The sequence below is a fragment of the Rattus norvegicus genome, chromosome 3 (genome assembly GCF_021556685.1).
Source record: "Rattus norvegicus strain SHRSP/BbbUtx chromosome 3, alternate assembly SHRSP_T2T, whole genome shotgun sequence".
Classification (NCBI taxonomy): domain Eukaryota; kingdom Metazoa; phylum Chordata; class Mammalia; order Rodentia; family Muridae; genus Rattus; species Rattus norvegicus.
Window position 1 is genome coordinate 17,901,213 of NC_141536.1, and position 22,609 is coordinate 17,923,821.

Consider the following 22,609-nt stretch of genomic DNA (forward strand, 5'->3'; position numbering starts at 1 on the left):
TGGGAGCTGAGATCCCCAGATGTAGAGGCACTGTTAGGTCCGAGGATGCAGCGAGGATGTCCCTTTTTGCTTTTCTGGAATAAAATGAAGGTTATTTTGGGGGAGGGCACTGGGAGAGGGCTGTCTGCTTTTACTCTCAACTCACTAAACTGATGTTTAATCATGAGCCCAGAGTTGGAAAGGCACGGGGCCAGAGTCACACAGCAGAGACAGGGTTTAAACGGAGACTCCTCCCTCTGTTTCTTCTGTCTTCCCTGAGGTCCTAAGTGAGAGTTCTTCTAGGGGGCATTGTTTGGGGGACTTAGTTACCTTTACATCTTGCAGCCTTGGTTTCCTCATCTGGAGACACGCCATGGCTGTCCAGTCTGTCAACACATGTTCTCAGCAGGGTCAGTATTGTTGTGTGGTATACACAAGCTGACCAAAGCTGGGTCCCAAGGAGGTGGGAAAATCTTACTCTTTTTCATTATAAAGCCCAGGACATGTGGAGTACCTAAAAGGATCTACCTTTGGTACTGCAATTTTATGTGGATGCAAGGGAGAACGGAACCTGAGGAGATCCCCGAGAGGCAGCACACACCAGCAAAGGCGGAGAGGTGCTGTTCAGGGCTACCTGTGCGCCTAGTTTAGCTCAATGCTGGCTGGTGTCTGCCTGCCTGTGGCTCCCCAGGAAATCACTTGGGGTAAAATAGGAGGTTGGACCAAGCAGCCTCTGACAACCTTCTAGATCAGGCAAGAAGCAAGGTTCTGGGGGGTTCCTGGAGGTTATCAATCTCAGAGCTGGGTGAGGGTGCAGCCCCCACCATCCTTGTTGCATCAGGAAGACAGGTGCTCTGTGTGTGTGTATGTGTGTAAGCATACTTCTGTGAGTGTGTGTGCCTGTGTGTAAGTATACCTCTTTGTGTACATATGTACCTGTGTATGTGTGTGTTCCTGTGTGTGTACCTCTGTGTGTATATATGTCTCTGTATGTGTCTGTATGCCTGTATGTAAATGTGTGTGCACCTCTGTATGTGTCTCTGTGTATGTACATGTGCACGTGCCCTTCTGTGTGTTTCCCACATGTGAACACAGGCCAGTCATTCTCAGGGGACCTCAGTCTCTTCTGTTGATTGTAGGGACCCGAAGACCTTTGGAGGAGACTGCTTTTGCCAGCTATTGACCCTTGGCTGAAGTGGGTGCTCTATATGGGTTAACTGAGTTGGTGGAGAAAGAATGATGGTCAAAGTGGGGGGGAAGGGGGTGTTGACCCAGAACTGCTGGATGCCTGGCTCAACAGGACTGGGAACAGAGATATTCATTCTCCTTCCCACTGTGAGAAATAGGGAGAGACTTAGTAGGTCTGCAAGACTCAGTGATGGAGAGTGGGCATCAGTTGTGTCTAAATGATTGTGGTACCCCTAACAGGAACGATGGCCTCTCAGAACGTTACTGTATCCCACAGAAGGCCGTGTAGTCCATCACAAGGGGGCAGCTTGGGTGAAGGGGTGAGACGGGCATCTCTGCCTTGTGGCAGGTATGGCACAGGCAGCACTCAGAGGTACCATGGAGTGGCACCTTAGGGACCAGGGTAAAGTGTACGTTGTCTTGAGGGGACCGAGTAAGGTAGAAGATAGCTAGCTGGAGTGTGACCCCACCCCCAGGCTTGTCAGCCCCTATTATGACGCTTTCCCTGTCCTTGGAAGGGTGGCTGATCACGGGAGCCTGCTTTAGCTAAAGTTTGTATCCTGAACTGAACTCTGAGGGCCATCCATGTGTCTAACCCTTTGGCTGGCCCTGAGGCCCAGGGCTCAGTACCTCAGGAACTTGGTCCAGACCCACCTACTTCCTGGGGGTGGGACCTGAGGTTCAGGCTCTACTCTGGTGTAGTGGGGTGTCCATTGCCTGCTTGGCCTAACATAGTGCCTCCCACAGGACTCAGAGGTGACTGGAGTAAACGGTCACAGAGCTCACAGGACATGTGCCCGGTGTGGACGACACGTGCCACTAGGAAGCACATTGGGATACCCGTCCAGGTGGAGATGGTGTGTGCTGCCACAGAGAGTGAACAGAAGCCAGGGCTGGGTGGGGAAGAGGCTTGAAAGCAGACGGTGAGCGTGGGAAGAGAATTCCTAGGGAAACCTCCAGAAAGAGTGGGTGTCTCTCCACTGACTAGCAGAGCATGGGGGCGGGGGCAAGTTCTAAGCAGAGAAACACAGTGAGGAAATATGGAGATGGCTGCCTGCCACCTGACTGGAGGGGCTCATCTGACAGAGGTGGCCTGCTTGCTCCTTGGCCAGGGCTCAGAAGTAGACTGCTGTGGCTGATTGAGGGGCTAAACTCTGTCCTCTCACTCTTGTGAGGATACCTTCTCAATCAGGAGAGGAGGTGTAGGTAGTGTGGGTAGGATGTTCTAGACTGCCCCGCCTGTGAGGGGCCTGCGTCTCTGAGCACCTATGTCCTGTGTCTACTACATACATCCCCTGTGGTGTCCGTGTGGGAGGATCTGTGTGAACGTGAATGTGTGTACACATTTGCCAGGGTGGTCTCTTATATCATGTCCCTATGTGTCCCATGCGCCAGTGTGACCTTCACACTGTCTTTTTCTTTCTTATGAGTCAACAGGATTTTTCCTAAATGCCACACACACACACACACACACACACACACACACACACACACCCAGACTCCTTGTGGGGTACAGGGAATGTGGAGGTGCAGTGTGGGTTTTGGGAGTTGTGTCCCACGCACACACACACAGGGCAATGACATTCCTCAGGCTCAGCCCTTTCCATAGAGCAGCGAGATGACAAGCAGAGGTGTCACTAGGGACCTCCTTCATGGCTGTCTGGTTAGTCAGGCTGTTGGGAGAACCTGGGGGAGGGAAGTCTTCTATGAGAGGCCATTGCAGAGCAGGCAAAGAGACAGCAGCTACAGTCTGAGGGAGCAGGCAAGAAGCAGTTGGATGGAGCTGATACAGGTCTTAAATAGGCACGTGCAGGCCTGGCTCAAGTGTGTCCCCCCGCTCTACCCTCGAACTGTCACCTGAGTATTACAGATCTGAGTATTTCACGGTTTAGAAGCCAGGTGCAGTGGCCTTTAATCCCAGCACTTGGGAGGTAGAGACAAGTTGATCTCTGAGTTCAGAGTGAGTTCCAGAGAAGCCCTGTCTACGGGGAGGAAGTGAGGGGGTGAGAGGAGGGGAGCCGCCGTGGAAGCTGTACACTCACCCCCCACCTGTCTCTTCAGCATTGTGCGGCTGCTACTGTCTCAGCCCTGTTACTGTCTGCCCAACAGGCCTCCCACTTCTAAAGCTTCTGGGAAGGAAGACCCAAATTAGAAGGCAGAGGTCGCAGATTATCTTGGCTGAGGGGACCATGGAGGCAGGCCATGGAAAAGGCTCACTGATCTGTATACACAACTGTGAGCTTAAGTACAGACCCCGGAGCCTTTAAAACACAGTTGTGAGGCTGGAGAGATGGCTCAGAGATGGAGGGCACTGGCTGCCCTTGCAGAGGTTCCTGGGTCTGTTTCCAGCACCCACATGGTGGCTTACAACTGTCCTTAATTCCAGTTCCAGGGGATCCAGTGCCTCTCCTGGCCTCAAAGGGTACCAGGGGTGCATGTGGTTGCACATACATACAATGCAGGCAGAAAGCATCTATGACATACCACAGTGATAAATAAATCTTTTTTTAAAATGGTCATAAAAATCTAGCACTTGGGAGATAGAGGGAGAAGGTTCAGGAGTTAAAGATCATCTTCAGCTACCTGGCAAATTCAAGGTCAGCCAGGGCTTACCTGTCTTAAAATAGAATTGTAGTAAATGCATGTAACTTGCTCTCCCTCTCCCCTCCCCCCTCCCTTGTGTGTGTGTTTGTGTGTGTGTGGGTGTGGGTGTGTGTGTGTGTGTGTGTGTTGGTATCCTCCTTGATCACTTTCTGGAGGCCAGGGCTCTTACGAACTTGGAGCTTGCTTACGGCTAGACTGCCAGGCCAGTGAGCTTCCGGGATCCTTCTGTCTTTGTCTCCTCAGCACCAGGATTAAGGCACACCGGGCGTTTGTGTGCGCGCGCTGGGGATCTGAACTCAGGTTCTCATGATTGTGCATCAACACTCTGCCCTCTCAGCCATCGCCCCAGCTTCACCTTGATCATTTTTGAGTGTGCAAACATGTGCTGTATAGCTCTCCCTTTGCAAACCCTTTCCAGCTTCCTAAAGAGAAACCCTATACCACGTGGCCATACCCCCAACCCCTTCCCACAGTCCCGGGTAGCTTACCTTTGACCCGCCCTCTGTTCATGAATTTGACTTTTGTGGGTATTTCTCCTTGTTGGACTAGACGAGTCTTCTTCACCCTTGGGTTTCTGACTTATGTCACTTGGCACGATGTTTTCCGGGCTCATCCATATCATGTAAATGATGTTTTACCGTGTTCATCGACCACCCAAATGGGCAAAAGAGCTGTGTTTGCCCTGTGCCCGTTGTGAGTAGCGCCGCTGTCAACATTACCTACAAATATTTAAACCTGGTCTTCTGGTCCTTTTGAGTATACAGTAATTAACTGCCCGGGTAGTTTTGGGGAACAAGACACTACACTTTTCCACTGTGGCTATAGGATCTGCTGTGCTGTCCTTGGAAGTGGGTGGCGGCGGAAGCTACAGCCTCTCAGAGCTTTCAGATCTGCTCACCTTCCTTCTCCTTCTTTGACAGAGTCACCCCAAGAAAGGCCGGGCTCCCGGCGCAGCCTTCCCGGCAGCCTGTCAGAGAAAAGCCCCAGCATGGAGCCCTCGGCTGCAACCCCGTTCCGGGTCACGGTAACTATCTCTGCGTCACCACCGCCACTGCCACCACCATCACCACCTCGCCCTGCGGGGCTGCTCTGCGACCCCGCACCCCCCTTCCTGGAGCCTCATGGACCGGGAGAGCATCCAGCCTCCCTTGCTCTAGGTATCCGATCCCTTGGCAGCTCCCCGCTCCTTGGGGGCCACACGGGACCCCATTCTTTGAGGGAGGGGGCAGATGGAGGACAGAGCCTAGGGGGCCACCAGAGCTGGGAGAGGAGGCTGGATTGGAGCCGCCTGGCATGTGCACACATTATGCCCTCCACCCTTATTTTGTTATCTTTTATAGAACAGTTCAGGGCGTGTCGTAATTTGATTCTGTCTTGATGGGAAAGAGAAGGATTCTGTATTCTCCAGCTGATGGTCCCTTAAAATGGACTCAAACAGAGCGTGTGTTCTGTAGCACAGCTCTTCAGTTTAGACAGGCGGCATGTATACCTCTCTCTTTCTTGAAACCTAAATAAGGACTGGGGAGCCGGCTCAGCCAATAAAGAAACACAATAACGTAGTCCCATCTCTAGACCCCGTGCTTAACATGAAGGTCCAGGTGCTGTGGCAGGAATGTGCAATCACAGAGATGGGAAGGAGAGACAGGCAGCCCCGGGGCTCGCTGGCCACGCGGCCTCGCCTACCTTGTGAGATCTGTGTCAGTGACTGCCTCGGAAGGGTGGATGGTACCCTGAAGAATGGTGTCTGGAATTGTCCTGTGACCTCCAGACACGTGCCTGCTCTTGTGTATATGTTTCTGTTTACTCCTATACGGACCTGTGGTTTGCATGTGTATATGTACCCAGAAATCCTAAGTGACTACGCACAAGTGGACCTCAGTGACTTCAATCCCATACACCCTCCCTCCCTCCCTCCCTCCCTCCCTCCCTCCCTCCCTCCCTCCCTCCCTCCCTTCCTTCCTTCTTTCCTTTTCTCCCTGAAACAGGAGTTCTTGACTGGCCTGGAACCCACTATGTAGCCCAGGCTGTCCTAGAACTCATCCACTTGCCTCTGCCTCCCGAGAGCTCGGATTAAAGGCGCGTGCCCGCCACTATACCAGTCTCTATGTATTCTTGTTCTCTGCATTTACACTCAAGCACACACTTGCGCAGACCTCCTTACGAAGCGAACAGGATGGTGCGTGCTCTGTGGCAGGCACCTGGCACCAGGGAAAGAATACAAACTGTGTGCCCCAGGGATCTCCAGGCTGGATCAGAGGCGGACGGTGACCCTTTGTCCCTCCCTCCATCCGTTCATTCAGCAAGGTTTCCCTTGTGCCTGCTGTGCACCAGGCACCGTTCTAGGAATGGGCAGAGGGTAAGAGTGCCCCGAGCCAGTGTGCGGTGTGCAGAGTTCTGAAGAACCCGCAGCTTTGAGTTGGTGCTAAGAGCTGCCACTAGGGGTGATGTGGTCTCAAGGGTTTTATTTTTTGGATAGCCCAGGCTGACCTCAAATAGTATATGTAGCAGATAATGGCCTTGAACTCCCGATTCTTTTGCCTCTACTGTCTGTGTGCAAACATTATAGGTGTGTCCCACTAGGGCTTTGAGATGATGTTTGAGCTGGAGGACGAGGTGCCAGCCAGTCTTGTGGCCGATAGGCAGGGGGAGCTAGGTAGAAGAGAGAGAGAGAGGACAAGAACCCAGGCCTGTCCGTCGTTATGTGATTCAGGGGCTCTAGGGGAACTGACTTTGACTGACGCTAGAGGGTGGGAGAGGTGTCTTAGGCTCAGAAGGGTCAGTGGAAATTGGCTAGGTAGGCAGTGGTGGTGGTGGTAGTGGCAAAGGTGTGGTTTACATTCCACTGCTGCTGCTGAGTCTGGTGACAGGGGTTAAAAAAACTGGGTAGGAGGTAAGGCTGGGCCAGGAAGAGCCTTGGGTACCAGACTGAAAGGATAGGGCCTTCCCCGGGGCCACTCACCCTTCTGCTTCTGTGTATGGTATAAAACTAGGTTCTGGGGTCCCTTTAGGATTGTAGGATCTGGGTGTGTGTGTTTAACACACTTCCTTAAGAGGTGGTTCAGAGTCAGGGCTGAGTGTTAGCCTCTGGCAGGGAGGGCCTAGGGTCATACTCCTAGATGTTCCCAGCTGTTTTCTGGGGGGTTCTACAAAGGTGAGCTCATTACTGTCCATTGGAGCAGAAAGTAGATGTTTCCCCCTCTGAATACGAGGACTGCAGTGGGCAGGGAGGACCTCTGGGGTCCTTGGAACAATGATTGGTATTTCTACGATCCTGCCACTGATAGAATGTCCACTATGTGGCTGGCATCGTGCATGCTGTGTACCAGGCACTGTGCCCACTGCCCTGAACCATCAACTTCTGTGATCCTTCTTCTGGTAGCCCTGATGTTGATTGTCTCACCACAGAGGGGGAAACTGAGGCTCATGGGATAAGTCATTCACTCATGCTCAGGCTGATGAATGGGACCCAGTGTGTCTAGCCCCAGGGTTTGAATGTGGCTTCCTAGGTCTGAGAGTGGGACTGTCATGTGGCCTGCCAGTTCCTCTGTTTGCGGCTCCAGCGTGCACACCACCATACCTTCGTGTTGCTATAACGCGTGGCTTGGTAATTGCCACTGGGGTTGGTGGTTTTCCTGTTGTGTCGTCCCTGTTTTCCGGGACATGGCCGCCCAAGGATGGAAGTCAGTGCCAGCCTGTGAGCCTGCAGCTCCCAGGAACGCACTCTGGCTGCTAGACCCGGGGGGTTTGCAGGGTGCAGGGCACATTCATGAGCCATTTGTCCAAATGCCTTCTGGCCACTTTGTGAGATGTCACTAAGTGTTACCATTTCACACACGAGGAACACAGGTTCAGAGTTGGTATCTCTGTCCCATAGTCCCCGAGTTAGCCAGGTACTGATAGGGTTGTTGGCCCTGTCAGTGTCTTGTCCTTTGGTCCTTTGGTTCTGTGTAGCCTTTAAAGACAGGGGTGTGAGTGGAGACTATTGGCCCGGAGCTGACATGCTTGGGTACAAGATCTGGGTTCAAATCCTAGCATTTCTGAGCTAGGTCGTGACCTGGTTAGCCACCCAGCACAGAAGATAGGGCATCTGGGGTATCGGGAGGAGAGTCTCCTTACCCCCATTCCTGAACACTTTCTCCTGCAGCTGTATCCTCAGTTCACAGCTTGCTGCTGCTCCCTGTAGACCCTGAGGGGGCCTCGGGAACACGGTTTTGCCTGGGGGAGGCAGGTGAGATACCACAGGCTGCAGTGAGCCTGCCACTGTTGCTGCCATTGCAAACCTGGGTGACAGGATGTCACCATCTCTCACAGAAGGTGCCCTGTGGGAGATTGTATGTCAGAGTGGAAGGTTTCGGGGACTGGCAGAGGACTGGATCTGACAGAGGTCCCACTCGCCTGAGAGTGGATCTCCAGTTTGGGTTGTGTGTTCCCTCCCAGGATTCTCACTCGTTCGTTCTGTGAGGAGCTATTCCCACAGCTGTTTCACAGGGCATAGGTGGCTCAGTGGGACCTGGATGACAGCCCCTTAGAGTGTGGGGGTGGAGAGAGCCTCATCTTTTTCTTTCTGTGAAGATGATGGCCCTGTGCTTAATATAATGTGGCCTCAAGGCCTGGTGCCAGCTTTGTGACTTGATTGAGTTGCAGGTCGTCCCTGTTCTCCTGTATGGCTACCCCTATGGGCTGCAGTGAGCATGGGTCTGTGTCTCCCCAGGAGACTGTGTGTACCAGAGCTGTGGGGGACCTGGGATAAAGAGCCCATGGGGCTGGGGCTGAGAGTAGGTGACCACAGTGGCCTCCTGTTCCTCTCTTGGAGGTGTCTGGGATGCTCACCCAGGTCTGTCTTCCCTGTATTGGGGAGGAGGAAGACAGAGGTGAAAGACCGTGTGGGAGGTAGGGCCTGGAATCTGCAGGTCGACCCAAGCCCTTCTGGGCCACAGTCTTGGAGTGTGTTCCCAGGAATCAGGTTGGCAGGAGACAAGGAAATGCTGACCGCCGTGGTTCCCTGGAAGCCCGTTGGCCTATACCGTGTCTAGGTGTGGGCTCAGTTCTTCCTCCTTCCTCCGCCCGCCCATGCTGTTGACCTTGAGGAGTCTAGCAGGGTCAGCTGGGAGGCGGCAGAGACTCAGGGAAACTTGGCAGCCAGTTGATCCATCCTCGGGAAGTTGGAAGTGGAGACGTTTGAAGGTTCGGCTGAAATTAGGTCTCAGGGCTATTTTTTTTTCTTTTCTTTTTTCATGAGATGGAGAAGTGTCATAGAGGGGAAGGCTCCGGGGGCTGCAGAAGCTGCAGATAAACTCAGCACTGTGTTGAGTGCACATGTTTTGAGAAGCAGGTCTTCACGATTCACTTTTGCTAGTGCCAGGCTGTGCATGAACTATGTGTTTCTAATTCAGTGGTGGTGTGCCTGGGGTGCTGTGCGGAAGCTGTCTGGCTGAAGAAGATGGGAGAATTCTTACAGTGGGGGCCCTTTACTTTAAGGGACATGCAGGAGTTTCTCAACAAAGGAGATAGTAGTTAGAGGAAGACATAACCAAGCATGAACAAACCAGTGGTCCTGCTTGGACTGTTGGAAGCATGAAAGAAAAGCTGAGGGAGAAATGCGAGGGGCTTCAGTGAGAGCACAGAAGCTTTTGCACTTCCTCCTATATAGGATGCGGGGAGCTGCTATAGGGGATGGCGGCTAAGGGTGGTGGTTTCTGGGGTGCCCCCTTGAGACTTTCAGCTGCTCTGTCATCTCCCTACTCCTGTAGTCTCCCCACGTGTGAACAGACGTGCAGAAGGTGGGTGAGTTGGTCGGAGAGTCTGCCATTCTCAGCGTGTGCGCCTTCTGTGGGGGGAGGTCCTTTTCTAGAGAGGGAATTCGGTCAGAGCACCAGATGCTGGAGTTGTTCAGGATGGGGCAGGGCTGGGGGACAGTAGCAGTCTCCTGTCTGAATGAACAAGGGGCCAGGACCATGAGGCGGATGAGACTGTCGGTACTTGGGCTCAGGCAGGGAGTCAGGGTGCCATCAGTAGACAGATTTGGACAGATCAGGGATTCAGGGTGGGTTAAAGGATCAGGCCAACTGCTGTTCTCACCTCACCCTCCATCCCTTGAGCTAAGATGTCCTCGTCAGGGTCTGCTTGCTCAGTTAAGGAAGCAGTAGCCCAGCCTCGGGCAGCTGGATAGGAACATGGAGAGGGAGGAGAAGAAGCACAGTTCCGTACTACCTTTTCAGTTCTAGAAACTTCCAGAGTGTCCCCTGTTCTCTGCCAGACCCTCCCTTGTGACGGCTAAGGTGTGAAGGCTGCTTCTCAGCCTGTGTCTCAGGCTCCTTTAGGTTTTCTCGCTCGGGATGGCATGCAGGGGTCAGAGACTGGGGCTTGGGAGATGGAGTGGTCTGAGGGATTTTCCTCTCCACCTGTGTGTGCTCCGGGAAGATAGTGCTGACTTCTCCCGACAGAGCACCTGGTAAGGAGCCCATCTGATTCTTGGCCACTGCTCCCCTCGGTGGGCAAGTCACCTGTCTCCAGACCGCTTTCTTCATTTCCAAACAGGGCAGCTGTGAGGGCTCGTAAGCTTGCAGGTCGACATTTAGCCACTCAGTGTCTAACCCTTGCTGCTTGTGTTTTAGGGTAAACGCTTCCCCTACTTTCCCCAGAACCCCAGGTGGTGGGGCCTGTCTCTCCCCTTCGCACTGTCTCTCACTGCCCCAAAGCGTCAGCATCCTTGACTGAGCGCTGAGGTGCTGCCAGGACCTGGAGTTGGAGAGAGGTGAGAGAGTAAGAGGCTTAGGGAACCAGAGCTAGTGTTCTAAGAGGACAGTAAGAGGGACAGAGCTGGCCAGTCTGCAGGGTGTTTTCCTACCAGCGGGGGGCAGCAGAGGGCAGCAAGTGGACATCTGGGTGACTTTCCGCAGTGAGAGCTGAAGTCCTAGTTTGTACCTATGGCCACAGAGAGCCATTGAGGTATGAAGGTTGCAGGATGAGCTGTGGTGACAGTAACACTGGTCAAGGAGCATCCAGTTGACTAATGACGGTTGGGGCTGGCTGAGCTGGCTTGGCCTGAGTTCTTCAGACACCTGGACCTCTGCTTTGATCTTTGGGGTCCTTGGAGGACCAAGGTTTGGGGCCACAGCAGGCTTGTATCAGGAAAGGCTCAGAGTGAGGGGCTAGTGTGAGTTGACAGGAAGGGTTAGGGCCCTGCAGTCACCAGGCGGGGGATACCAAATATTTAGATCCTGCCATACTGAACTATCTGCAGACCCCCTGGGCTCCTTGTTAGCTTTCCCACTACTTTGGGAGGGAATAGGAGGGCATCCCAAGTAAGGCAGATGATAGGCCAGGTCCTCTGCACAGGGTCCCTAGCTCAGCATGGCTGACCATAGGGACTATATGGTAGAGAATCATAAACCTGTTTTTTTGCAGCTCCCTGGGGCAGACTGCAGTAGTGTTCATTTCCTCCTTACAACCCCAGGCCACACACATTTCACTTTCCAAGATGACTACATTGAACAAAGAGAAGGGCCCGCTAACGCTGCCTCCTTCCAGCACTTGGATGCAGAAGGCTTCATGGACCTTGCTAGCTGCCTGTGGCCACTCTGTGCTAGCCAGTGTCATTTATTAGTCTCCTCCTCATGGAGGAGGAGTGCCAGACTCACAGAGAGGAGGCACACTGTTCTGGGTTACACAGTTAGGAAGGGTCAGGGCTGACATCAGAATCCATGCTGCCTTCTCCTGCCTTCGCCGGCTCAGCACATGGGCAGCAGGTGCCTGAGAGGTTCTTTGTACCCACCCTGTGGTCCTGCAGGCCCTGTCCCCTTCCTGGATCAGGACCCTAGATGGAGATAGGGTTCAGCTGGCTCTGTGTGTGTGTGTGTGTGTGTGTGTATGCATGCATTAGTGTTTGTGTCTGTGCACATGTGTGTATCCATTAGTGTGCACATGTGTGTATTCATTAATGTTTGTGTGTGTGCACATGTGTGTATCCATTAGTGTTTGTGTGCTTGCACATGTGTGTATCCATCAGTGTTTGTGTGCTTGCACATGCGTGTTGACTTTGAGATCCCTTCTCAGCTTCTCTCCCTTCTCTCCTGCTCTCCCCTCACTTCCTGTCCCTGAGACATAGGGTCTCTCTCTCTCATTATTAGCCTGGAGTTTACTGGGGTCTAAGCTGACTAGCTAGTGAGCCCCGGGGGTGTGTCTGTCTCTACTTTTCCAGCATGTGCCACTGAGCCTGACTTTTTTTTTTCTTCCTCTCATGGCCTCTAGGGATTAGACTTAGGTTCTCATTTTTGTGTGGCATATACTTTCCTGACAGGCATCTCCCGAGCCCCGTGCCCTTTCTTTTTTGGGCTCTTGGTCTTCTGCCTCACTTCTTAAGTGCTAAGAGGACAGGCATACACCCTCATGCCTGGTTTATACAGTACTGGGGAATCAAACTACAGGCTTTGTGTAGGCTGGGCAAGCACTGTGCCAAAGGAACCACATCCCTCCACCCCTGAACACACTTTTTCCTGCTGTGAATACAAAGTGAGCACGTGGCACTGGGTTTGGATTACAGATGTAATTACATGTGAGTCCTTGGGCAGGAATGGTTTCTGAAGCCAGGAGGCCTTCTGTGGAGGTGGCGGATTCTGACATGTGTTTCCTACACAAGTCTAACATCTCGATGAACCACTGCCTGTAGAATTACTTGTGGAGCGTCTGAGAGGAGCCATGCCCCTCCCCTGCCCTAGCGCCTTAGATGGCCTCTCGTGGGAGTGGGTGGATCCATTTCTCCACCCACTGGCATCCAGGCATCCAGGTCCTCGCAGGCCTGCCTCAGCCTCTGCCTTTGTACTGGTTAATCTTTTTGCCAGCCTTCCGTCCTTTGCTTTGGCCTTCCTGGGCAGACATTCCCTCCCCGGCTTCAGGATATGAGCCTCATGTCCTTCTCCTTCTCCGCTCTGTCACTAACGATCCGCTGTGTGCCTCTCTTCCACCAGCTCATCATGACCTTCTCAAGGGCAGGGCCAGCTTCAGATTCCTTGGAATCCTCAGTGCCTGCCTTAGGCACCTGCTAGGGGCTGCTGGCGTGAAGGGGAGGGGGAGGCAGTAGGAGCAAATTAATTAGATGGGGATGAAGTGGGGAGCAGCTGCCTCCTCAAACCTGAGGACCCTTCATTCTATGTGTGAGGCCACTGTGACTACCAACTCTGACTGAGATGAAAACTCTGACTGGTCAGCCAGATCCTAGGAGCCCCAGCAGCCCAGCAGCCCTTGCCTAGACTTGTCTCTGCGTCTCAGCCTTCTGAGGCCAGGACTCCCAGGTCAGTGCAGCCTGCAACTGCCAAATTATAGGAGGACAATGCCTGTGGTGTCGTATTCAACTGTGTCTGTTTTCCTAGTGAGAAGGCACTTAGTCATGCCCGCTGCCTTGGGGCTCAGGGGTGTTGCTGCCCTTGCAGTTTGGTTGTTCCCCATTGGTTAGCACTTTTCCCTGCCTTGCCCTGGGGCTAGCCCAGACTGTTGGGTGTGTGGGAGGCTAGGACTATCTGACCATCTTAGGGTTACCCACTGTTCCCAAAAGGTCTCTTTCCTTTGTTATCACAGCAAATGAATTCCCACTGGTATGGTGGAGGAATGTGCCCAAGAAACAGAGGGTTTAGAGGTTAGCTAGCGTCTAGAACAACCTTTTCATTGTAGGAATGAAGAAACTGTGTCACAGAACGGCTAAGGTGCTTGTTCAGGGCCTCGTGGGTGGTTGCGGAGTGGCCTACACAGGCTGAACTCAACACTGCTGTTCCTTGGCTTTGTGACCCTAAGCAAGGTTTGTCCTCTCTGAGCCTCGAATTTCCCATCTGCATGGTGGGTTGTGAGGCTTTCGGAAAGCTGGTAGCAGCTTCATGAATCGTGTGTGCTGGGCCAGTTCCTGTCCTGTGGTTAACAGGGGTACTGAGAGTGAAGCGCAGGCCACTCTGCTGGGTGACCTTGCTAAGAGCATTTGCTCACACAGGACGGGGAAGGTCTGTATTCACTAGGAGACCAGCCTGGCCATGGGATCTTAGCCCTGAGGCCGGGGTACAAGGATGAGAGTCGAATGCAAGGGAAGGAACCCTGGTAGAGTGGAGCTCCTGAAACTCTAGCCTAGGGTTTGTCTAGAATTGTGGCTTTCAGGCTTCTGGGCCACTTGAATGTTAAAGTCAGTGCCCACAGGCCTGGGGCTTTGTGGGACAGTGGGTCACTCCCTGGCTTCTCCCTGTTGTCACATCTGTGCCTGAGACCTGAGAGGGGCGTGTCTGATTTCTGTGTGTGGATGTTTCCTCAGACCTGGGGGTGTGTGTGTCAGAGGGCCACGCTTATGCAGTCCTGTCACCCCCCCACCCTCTTCTCCAGGCTCTGAGGTTTCTTAGGGGACCCTTGCCTGGCATGTCCTCGTGATGTGTCCCAAGCCGAGGGTGGGTTGGCGGTATGGAACTTGGAGGCCAGGAGGCCCTGCAGCCTTGGCAGGTGTCTCCAGGGGCAGGCAGACTTGCTGCTGTCCTGCCCCGCGTCATTTCCTGAGCCCAGAGTCTGCCTGCACTGCCCTTGCGTCTGCTCTCAGTGGACCCACCTGAATTTCATCCTCAGTACTTCTAAAATGTCTCAAAAGCTGTCTCCTCTGGTAAGCCCACCAGGATTACTCCTAAGTGGGATTCTTTAAAACATCTTCTTCTATATCACTAATTCACTTGGCAGGCTGCTGCGGCCCCTTCTCTGGGGCTTTATGGCCCGGTGTGGGGAGGAGGCATTAAACACATTCATTCGTAGGTGGGAATGTCTACAGAGGGACCTGACTAAGACTTAGGGCATTAGAGAGGCCCATCCTGGGTGGAGGGACCTAGAAGGAGGAACTGGATCCCCCAAGCAAAAGGGGACTTTGATTTCAGGAAGCCCTTTGAAGTCTTAGCTGGTTGGAGGAGGCGGTAAGAGCACGGTCAGGGAAAGTGGAATCAGTGGTGAAGACAGTGGGCAGTAGGCTCGTGTGCTCAGTGGTCTGAGCTCCTCCTGTATGCCTATCATCTGTGCAAACATTACTTTTATAGTTATTTCCCCCCTTTACTGACAAGGGGGCAGCTGTGGGCAGCCGGCCACTGGCTTAGGCAGTATAGCTCTTGCCCTGCTTCTTCAGGGAGATGGCATGTGAATGTCGGATGTCCCTGCAGCTGTGCCACTTAGGGGCTTCCAAGGATGCTAAAGTTTAGGACAGAAAGACGTGTTTGGGGCAGGAGTTTGTGGCTCGTGACAAAGACGCAAGACCCTCAGAACCATATGCCCAGGGATGATGAGGATGAGTGTATGCACAGACACACCTCCGAAGTGGAGCTTCCCACACAGGGCAGGGGCAAGATGGCGGTGGCAGCCTTAAGCTTGGTCTTCAGGCTTTCTCCGCTGTGATTGGTGTCTGTGCCAGTGTTGTTAGTGGCTGTTAACGACAGCACATGTGCGTGCGTGTGTGCGTGCGTGCATACATACGTGCATGTGTGTGTGTGTGTGTGTGTGTGCGCTAGTTGACATCATGCATGCGTGTATATACATGTGCATCTGTGAGCAGGGGACTGCTGAGGAGATGTGTATGTTTTGCTTGCCTTCTTTCGTGGGTGGACTTTTTGTGTGGGCATTGCTGGCCTGCCTGGCCTTGAACCTGAACATGGTTTCAGCCTTGTATATTTCTCCATGCGAAGATGTGTTTGTGTGAAATTTTCTGACCAGGATGTTTATTTGAGACAGGTTCTCATTCGGTAGCCCAGCGTGACCTGAGGATCCTCCTGTGCTTCCTCTTCAGTGCTGGGATTACGAGTGTGCCAGTAGTCTTGGACACCTGGTATTTTTTTTTCTTTTTTCTTTTTTTCGGAGCTGGGGATCGAACCCAGGACCTTGCGCTTGCTAGGCAAGCGCTCTACCACTGAGCCAAATCCCCAACCCCGACACCTGGTATTTTAAGACAAGAGTTTATCCTTGAATGGCCCAGCCTCTTTTGAGAAACCTCATGGCCTATGGTTCTGTGTGGACTATGAAGGTCTTTCATGTTTAAGGGAATACTCGCATGTGTCATTGGGGGATCTGAAGTGGGTGGCCATCAGAAAGGCACCAGCTGTTGATCCCAGCTTAAAATATCTCTTCCTTTTCACCTGTCACCATGCTGTCATTTCATTAGTGAGCCACTCCCTGACTTGGATCACCTTTGATGGTGGAGGAGGACCGGAGGAGTGGCACATCTGAAGGATGTGGGCAAAGCCAGAGCGTTCTCTGGTACTTAGTGCCAAGCCTGAGAGAGCCAGGCAACCCAGCTGGTCGCTGACCCTAACGTCATAGACTTAGCAGGTGGCAGCCCTGGGAGGTGCTCAAGCTCACTCACCCCCGTTTCCCACTGGAAGACTGAGACTTGGGGAAAGGAAGTGCAGCCACCTGGGAGAGTCTGGAAGCTTGGTGCTGAAGCTTGGTTATTCTAGACAAGGCTGGCCACCCTCTGGGCCTCGAGTGTCTTGTTTGTAACACGTAGGTCTATTGCTCTCACCCAGACATCTAGGAGATATGTCTCTTGCCATCCCAGCTCCTGCCCAGCCTGTCTGCCCATGCGCCCAGCATGACTCCTCTCTAGGGCCGAGAGGTAGCACTATCTGTCTGGGATCGTCCCCTGCCTTATCTGTCTTGCTTACTTAGATGTGTTCTTGGCATTCGGACAGAGCCGCAAAACGGTATCGAGAGAGATGTGTGTGAAACAGCCTCTGTCCCTGAAGCTTTCCTGTTCCGGTTTGGACTTTCAAAACTGGCCTGGGTAGAACATGGTCCACCCAGCGTGGACGCTGGGGTTCTGCCTGCATCCTGACCACTGTCTTAGCATCCAGGGTGAACAGATAAAGGGAGGTAGAGGTAGGTCAGGCCCTTTGCACATCTGCCGTGGTCCAGGGTCAGTCTGCGGGAACGGGAGAGGGAAACGAAGGCTGGGCCGGGTGGAAGGCGTGTGACTGGGTGGATACCGAGGCTAGGGGAAGGTTCCCTTGACTGAGTACTTGCTGTCTACTAGGTCTGGGCCCAGCACTTCACATCATGGGAGATAGAGCAGGTTGGAGTCCCTTGGTGACAAGGAGCTCCCAGGGTGGTGTGGCATGCATACCTGTGGGCCTCCAGAGTACAGTCGCGTGGGAGGATTGGACAGGTCAAGACTCTCTGAGCCTTCCAGTCACTTGTGAATCCTGCGTGCAAATGAGCTGTCTCTATAAGAAAGGAGGGCCTCACTCTGCCCACCCCACATTCTAGAACTCTCCTAGTCCGAGCTCTGCCACATAGCAACCTCGCCACTTCGAGCAAGTATCTCAATCCTAGCTTCCACCTCCCATTCTGAAAACCTAACGTTCTGAAGCTGAGGCCCACGTCTCCCCAAGGACTCCTAGCTGAGGCCTTGAGCCTCCTAGGCTGGCTCCCTCCCTGCTGAGAGATGTGCTCTGCGTTTTCATGGGTACAGCAACTTGGCAAAACAGGAGCTTGCTCAATAACCCATCATTTATCCTCCTCCTCCTCCTCCTCCTCGCTTGGAATTGATTGAAATGGGTGAATGAAGAAATCACGCATCTGGAGTTCTGAAAGGGTCTGAGTGCTGCTGGAGAGCCTTCCAGAGAAGCAGGGGTGGGCCAGATGTTAAGACAGAACGGCTGCCACTGAGGTGTAGGAGTGGGGTGTGGGGGATGCCTGACAACTCATCCTGACAGCCAGACGCATCTATGTTCTTCACTCTGGTCTGCCCAGAGGTAAAGTGGGGACCAGCTGGGAGTGGTTTGGGGGGACATTCTCAAAGGAGGCAGAGGCAAGAACTGGTAACAAGCAGCCTTGTATGAAAGCCCTGGGGCCTTAGTTGAGCCCAGTGCGCAGACACAGCTGCCTGCTGTGTTAATGGAGGCCAGTGCCCCACAGGGGTGGAACAGACTCTGTCCTGGTGGATGGTGGACTGTCAGGCTGCCCGCTGTGCTTTTACACTTCAGTCCCTGCTCCCTGGATGAAAGCTTAGGCCTCACCCGAACAGCCCGGTGGCCGCACACTGTGCACATAGGGAGTCTCTGAGGTTGCTTCAGAAGAAAGCACTAAAAGGGTTCAAAACTTCTAAACTGGATGTTACTCTGTGGCTCCAGGGTCATATTGCAAGCAGCTTCATTCATGGCCCTGTCCCCACTACTGGGCAGCCTGCAGACTCCTCAGAGGCCCAGGCAGACTCCTACCTCTGTTGGTCACCCACACCTTGGGAGAGTTGGCTGTGTACTAGAGCCAGTCCTGGTAATAGTGACAATAAAGCATGTGGCGGCTTGATAGTTGCTGACTTACTGCTGACACCCAACAATAATGCCTGCCATCCTCTTGTCAAGTAGGCTGTTCATTAGCCTGTTTTACAGATACACTACCGAGGCTCAGAAAGGGTGTGTAACCTGTACACAGGGTTGTCTAATTTAGGATTGGAATCCAGATCAGACATGGTATTGTATGTCTGTAATTCCAGCACATGGAAAGAGTTAAAAGGGTGAGGAGTTTTGGGGGCAGCCTGGGCTACATGAAACCATGTCTTATCAACCCCTGCCCCCCTCCCCTGAAAAACATTGATCCTAGAAAGTAAGTGTGAAGGTGCTTTTCCTATAATCCTACAGTTCAGGAGGCTGAGGGCTTCCACATGAGTTCAGGGCCAGCTTGGGCTACATGCTGGGACCCTTCTCAGGAAACCAATGAAAAGAGATTTGAACCCAGGCACTTAGAAAAAGCCCCAGGGGAGAATTAGCAAGGACAGATCCCTTGTATGTAAGGAGAAAGAACTTGTGAGAAAGCAGACTGCGTGCGCATGTGCGTCTGTGCGTCTGTGTGTGTGTGTGTGTGTGTGTGTGTGTGTGTGTGTGTGTGCGCGTGCGTGTGTGTATGTGTTGGCTGTGGGGCAGACAAAGGAGAGATTATGGAGTGATTATTGAAAGTATGTCTAGCCCTCACAGATGAGCTAGCCCTGGCATATGCTATTACAAGCTGCAGATTTTTAAATGAAACCTTTGTATTTGAGTGGGTTCCTGTGTGGATAAATTTGGCTTTTGTTGGATATTCTCTTCTGCACCCCAAACCTAAACTCCAATTAGCTTTATGTGTCCTGTTTAATACTCACTGCATGTCCCTCCCCAACTCATTCCACAGTGAGTTGACAGGCCTTGCCCATCAACTCTCTCAGACAAGCTGGGTACAGCCCGGGTTGAGGCCCATGTGCCTGCCTGCACCTCTTGGTTCTGAGCCACTGGCTGTCAGTATGCTCCAGCACAGCCCAACACTGATGTCAGGAACTCTGTTCTACTGGAGGAAGGAACCATTTGTGTTTTTAGGCAGGGTCTTCCTACATAACCCTGGCAGGCTAGGGACTCCCTATGTAGATCAGTCTGACTTCAAACTCACAAAGATCTGCTGACCTCTGCCTCTGGAGTGCTGGGATCAATGTGTTGCCACAACTCATAGCTAGAAGGAACAGGAACCTTGTCTGGTGCCACTGAGTTAAAGGCTGACTCGGGTCTTTTTGTTTGTTTGTTTGTTTTCTTTTTTTCTTCTCAGTGCTGGCATCAAACTCTGCAGCTAGCTTGCACTCTGCCACTGAGCCACCTCCCAGCCCTTTGCCTTGGGTCTAGCATAACTTCCTGGCTTGAAGACCAATCAGCCACTCTTTGTGAACTCTGGCTGTAGCTGATTCCACGAAGGGACAAGAGAAAAGGCTTGTCTCCTTTCATCCAGAGCCAGGGACCAACCACCTGACTCCCTGTCCCTGTGAATCTGGGCACAGCACGGGAATGTAGCTTGGTGCCTTTGATCTTGGGAAAACCCCTATGTCACCCTCAGTAATACAGCTTGTTGGCCATGAGGCCATGGCCTCATGCTCCTAGAAGGAGGGGTATTTATTACCCCTAGGATCAGGGGACTCTGAGCTGAGACACCAAGGTCTGTAGGGCTCATTGTGGTACAGTGGGGATTTACAGAGGTTCTCAATGGTTCCCTGAAGAATCTCCTCATGGTCTGACCTTCTGGACCTCTTAGGAATGTAGACAACACTTGTCACCCTGTCCTGTCACCCCATAGTGCCCACGGCTGTTGTGGTCCCACTGTCTAGTGTACAGGGCTCTTGGAGTACTGATCTTCAAGGTCATTGCAGCTTGGGTCAGGGGAGGTAGCAGGTAGCATTGATTTTTCAAAAGGAAGTTACAAATGTCTGTCACCTGGTATTTGAGCCTTGTGAGGAGACATGGTGGAAAGTGGCAAGAGTACAACCCATTCTTCTAGAGGGAGAGTGGTTCTCCTCCTCTTCCTCTTCTTCCTCTTCCTCCTCCTCCTCTCAGAAATAGGATCAAACTGACAATATTGCTATGAATGGGCTCAACAACCTGTAAAATGGGCTTTGTGGTTCTTTGTACCATACAGTGTCGTCAGTGCAGAAAATGAAAACCAAGAAAAAAAAATCTAAGCCTACTGGGGAGACTCCTCAGGAAGGGCTGAGTTGGGAGAGCCCAGGGTTTACATGGAGGTGTCCTTGTCTGCCTGCCATCTCCTAGGAGCTTTAACCTTCCTTAGTCTGCATTGCCTTGCCTGTGGGTTACGTCTTTGGAGAAGGGTCCCTTAAATCCAGAGGTGTTTACTGAGCTCCACTGCATTTGAAACCTGGATGTGGTGTATTTGGACACTACTACCTGGGAAGGTCTTTGGGTGAGGTGGCATTTTAGTTGGCTTAGGAGGACTTCTGGTATGCTGACTGGTGATAGGAAGAGGTTGAGGAGGAAGGAAGTGTAGAGGGGAAAGGGCAGAAGGAGGGATAGCTTGGGGCATTGTAAAAGAGGGTGTGTCCTGTGGGAACAGCTCTGGCAGTAGCTCTTGGAGCTGGGTGTCCTTGGAAGATAACCTCTTTACAAATAAGGTTTGCAGATAAGGTTTTTCTGGTGTTTTCTGTGTGTGCTGGTGATATAAGAGGATTTATTCAGCCAGTTTTTGAGGTTGTCATGTCCAAGGGTTAGGGCTGTAGCAAATGTTCACCTGACCTTCTGAACTAAGAAATCTTATCAGCCCCACCCCTTCTATGATGGAAAAACTTCAAAATTCAGATCACAATGACAACACGATTTCAAAATAACACTCCTTTACGTCTGTCCTCTGGTCACCCAGAATCAAGCTGAGTGGCTGGGTTCCAGCACCTCTTCTGTACAAGCCTTCCTCAGGGAGTTCTAGTTCTCAGTTCTTCTCCCTCAAGGTGCCCACAGGGTCTGAGCCACTTTCCCAAGGCTATGTGGAAAACCATGACAAAGGAACATGATGAGGAAAGGGTTGATTGAGTTTACACTTCCATACCTTAGTCCATTGTTGGAGGAAGTCAGGACAGGAACTCAGACAAGGTGGGAACCTGGAGCAGGAGCAGAGGCCAGGAGGGGTGCTGCTTACTGGCTTGCTCCACATGGCTTGCTCAGCCTGCTTTCTTACAGAACTCAGGACTACCAGCCCACGGGTGGCCCCACCTACAATAGTTGTGTCCCTACACATCAATCCTTAAATAAGAAAATGTCCTACAGCTGGATCCTAATGGAGGCATTTTCTTAGTCGGGAGTTTCAAATGACTAACTTGTGCCAAGTTTATATAAAACTAACCAGCTCTCCCAGTAAGACTCAGCTGTGGCCCTTTGAGCCCCACATTTACTCATCATCTGTAAAGGGCATCTGGTCGAACCTGGGTGTACTGAGGCCTGGCTTGTCACCTGCCACTTCATTTGTCCAGAAGCTCTGGATTGGGGTGGGGTGGAGTGTGGTGAGTTGGGAATGCTGCTTTTAGCTGGAGCCTCAGCTCAGCACTGGCTGGTGAATCCATAAGTGGTCTGAGTCGGGTGTCCCAAAATTGGAGGCACTCAGCAAACCCTTCCACACCTTGGTCCCTCCTTAAGAGAGGAACTGGGGAACCTGTACCCATGGGGATTGGCTTTGGGGGGTCCAAGTGTTTCAGCCTCCATCCTGACAGCCAGCCATTGTCTGTCCGCCTTAGGGGTCTAGATGGCCAGATTACTAGGAGGCTCGCTGGCTTGTTGGAGGACCTGCTTTCCCAGCCTTACTTTCCTTCATTTGAGTAACCACTCCTGTCAGTCTCTGACGGGGCGGGGTGTGTGGAATCCTCCTGGAGGTTGGGGGTGTGGCCTGGTTGCGAAGGAAGGTGAGGTGAGGGGCTGCTGGTGGCGCTAGCCACTCATCACCACCCCCTAAGTTCCCCGCCCCTCCGAAGCCCTGCCGCCCCGCCCTCTCGGCGCCAGGAGGTGGGTAGGGGGGCTCGGGCATCCTCGGCCACGGTCGGAGACACTCGGCTCAGTGTCGCCATGGCAACGGCGGCTTAGGGGCGGGGGCGACGTGGCGGGCTGGGCCGGCCGGCGGGCGGCGCGGGGTGGGCTGGGCCGCGCTGCGCGGGCCCGGCCGTCGGCGCTCGGTCGGCGGGCGGGCGGCGGCGCGGGCCGCGAGCTGCTGGGGCCGAGCCCGGCCCGCCGTGGGCCGCGAGGGTGCGGGTCCCGGCCCGCCGCCGCCGCGCTAACCCCGCCTCCCCTTCCCCCTCTTGTCGCCCCGCGCGCAGGGCTTCCTCAGCCGCCGCCTCAAGGGCTCCATCAAGCGCACCAAGAGCCAGCCCAAACTGGACCGCAACCACAGCTTCCGCCACATCCTGCCGGGGTTCCGGAGCGCAGCCACCGCCGCCGCGGACAATGAGAGGTGAGCCCGCCGCCACCCCGGCTGCGCCCCGAGGGCGCGGGGACAAAGCCCGACCCAGGCAGGGCACGCTCCCGCGGGAGTGACGCCTCGCCGGCCTCCCGGAACTCCG

The 22,609-nt window shown here is 53.3% G+C and overlaps 1 protein-coding gene across 18 annotated transcripts in view; it reads left to right on the forward strand.

Annotated features, from left to right (window-relative positions):
• Dab2ip (DAB2 interacting protein) overlaps positions 1-22,609 on the forward strand; it is a 171,111-nt gene that overhangs the window by 79,212 nt on the left and 69,290 nt on the right. For 14 of the 18 annotated variants that reach the window (NM_138710.4, XM_087647648.1, XM_087647650.1 and 11 more), the window contains 2 exon segments: positions 4,692-4,795; positions 22,367-22,500. In NM_138710.4, the coding sequence (NP_619724.3) occupies positions 4,692-4,795; positions 22,367-22,500 (238 nt within the window). 18 annotated transcript variants of the gene reach the window in all.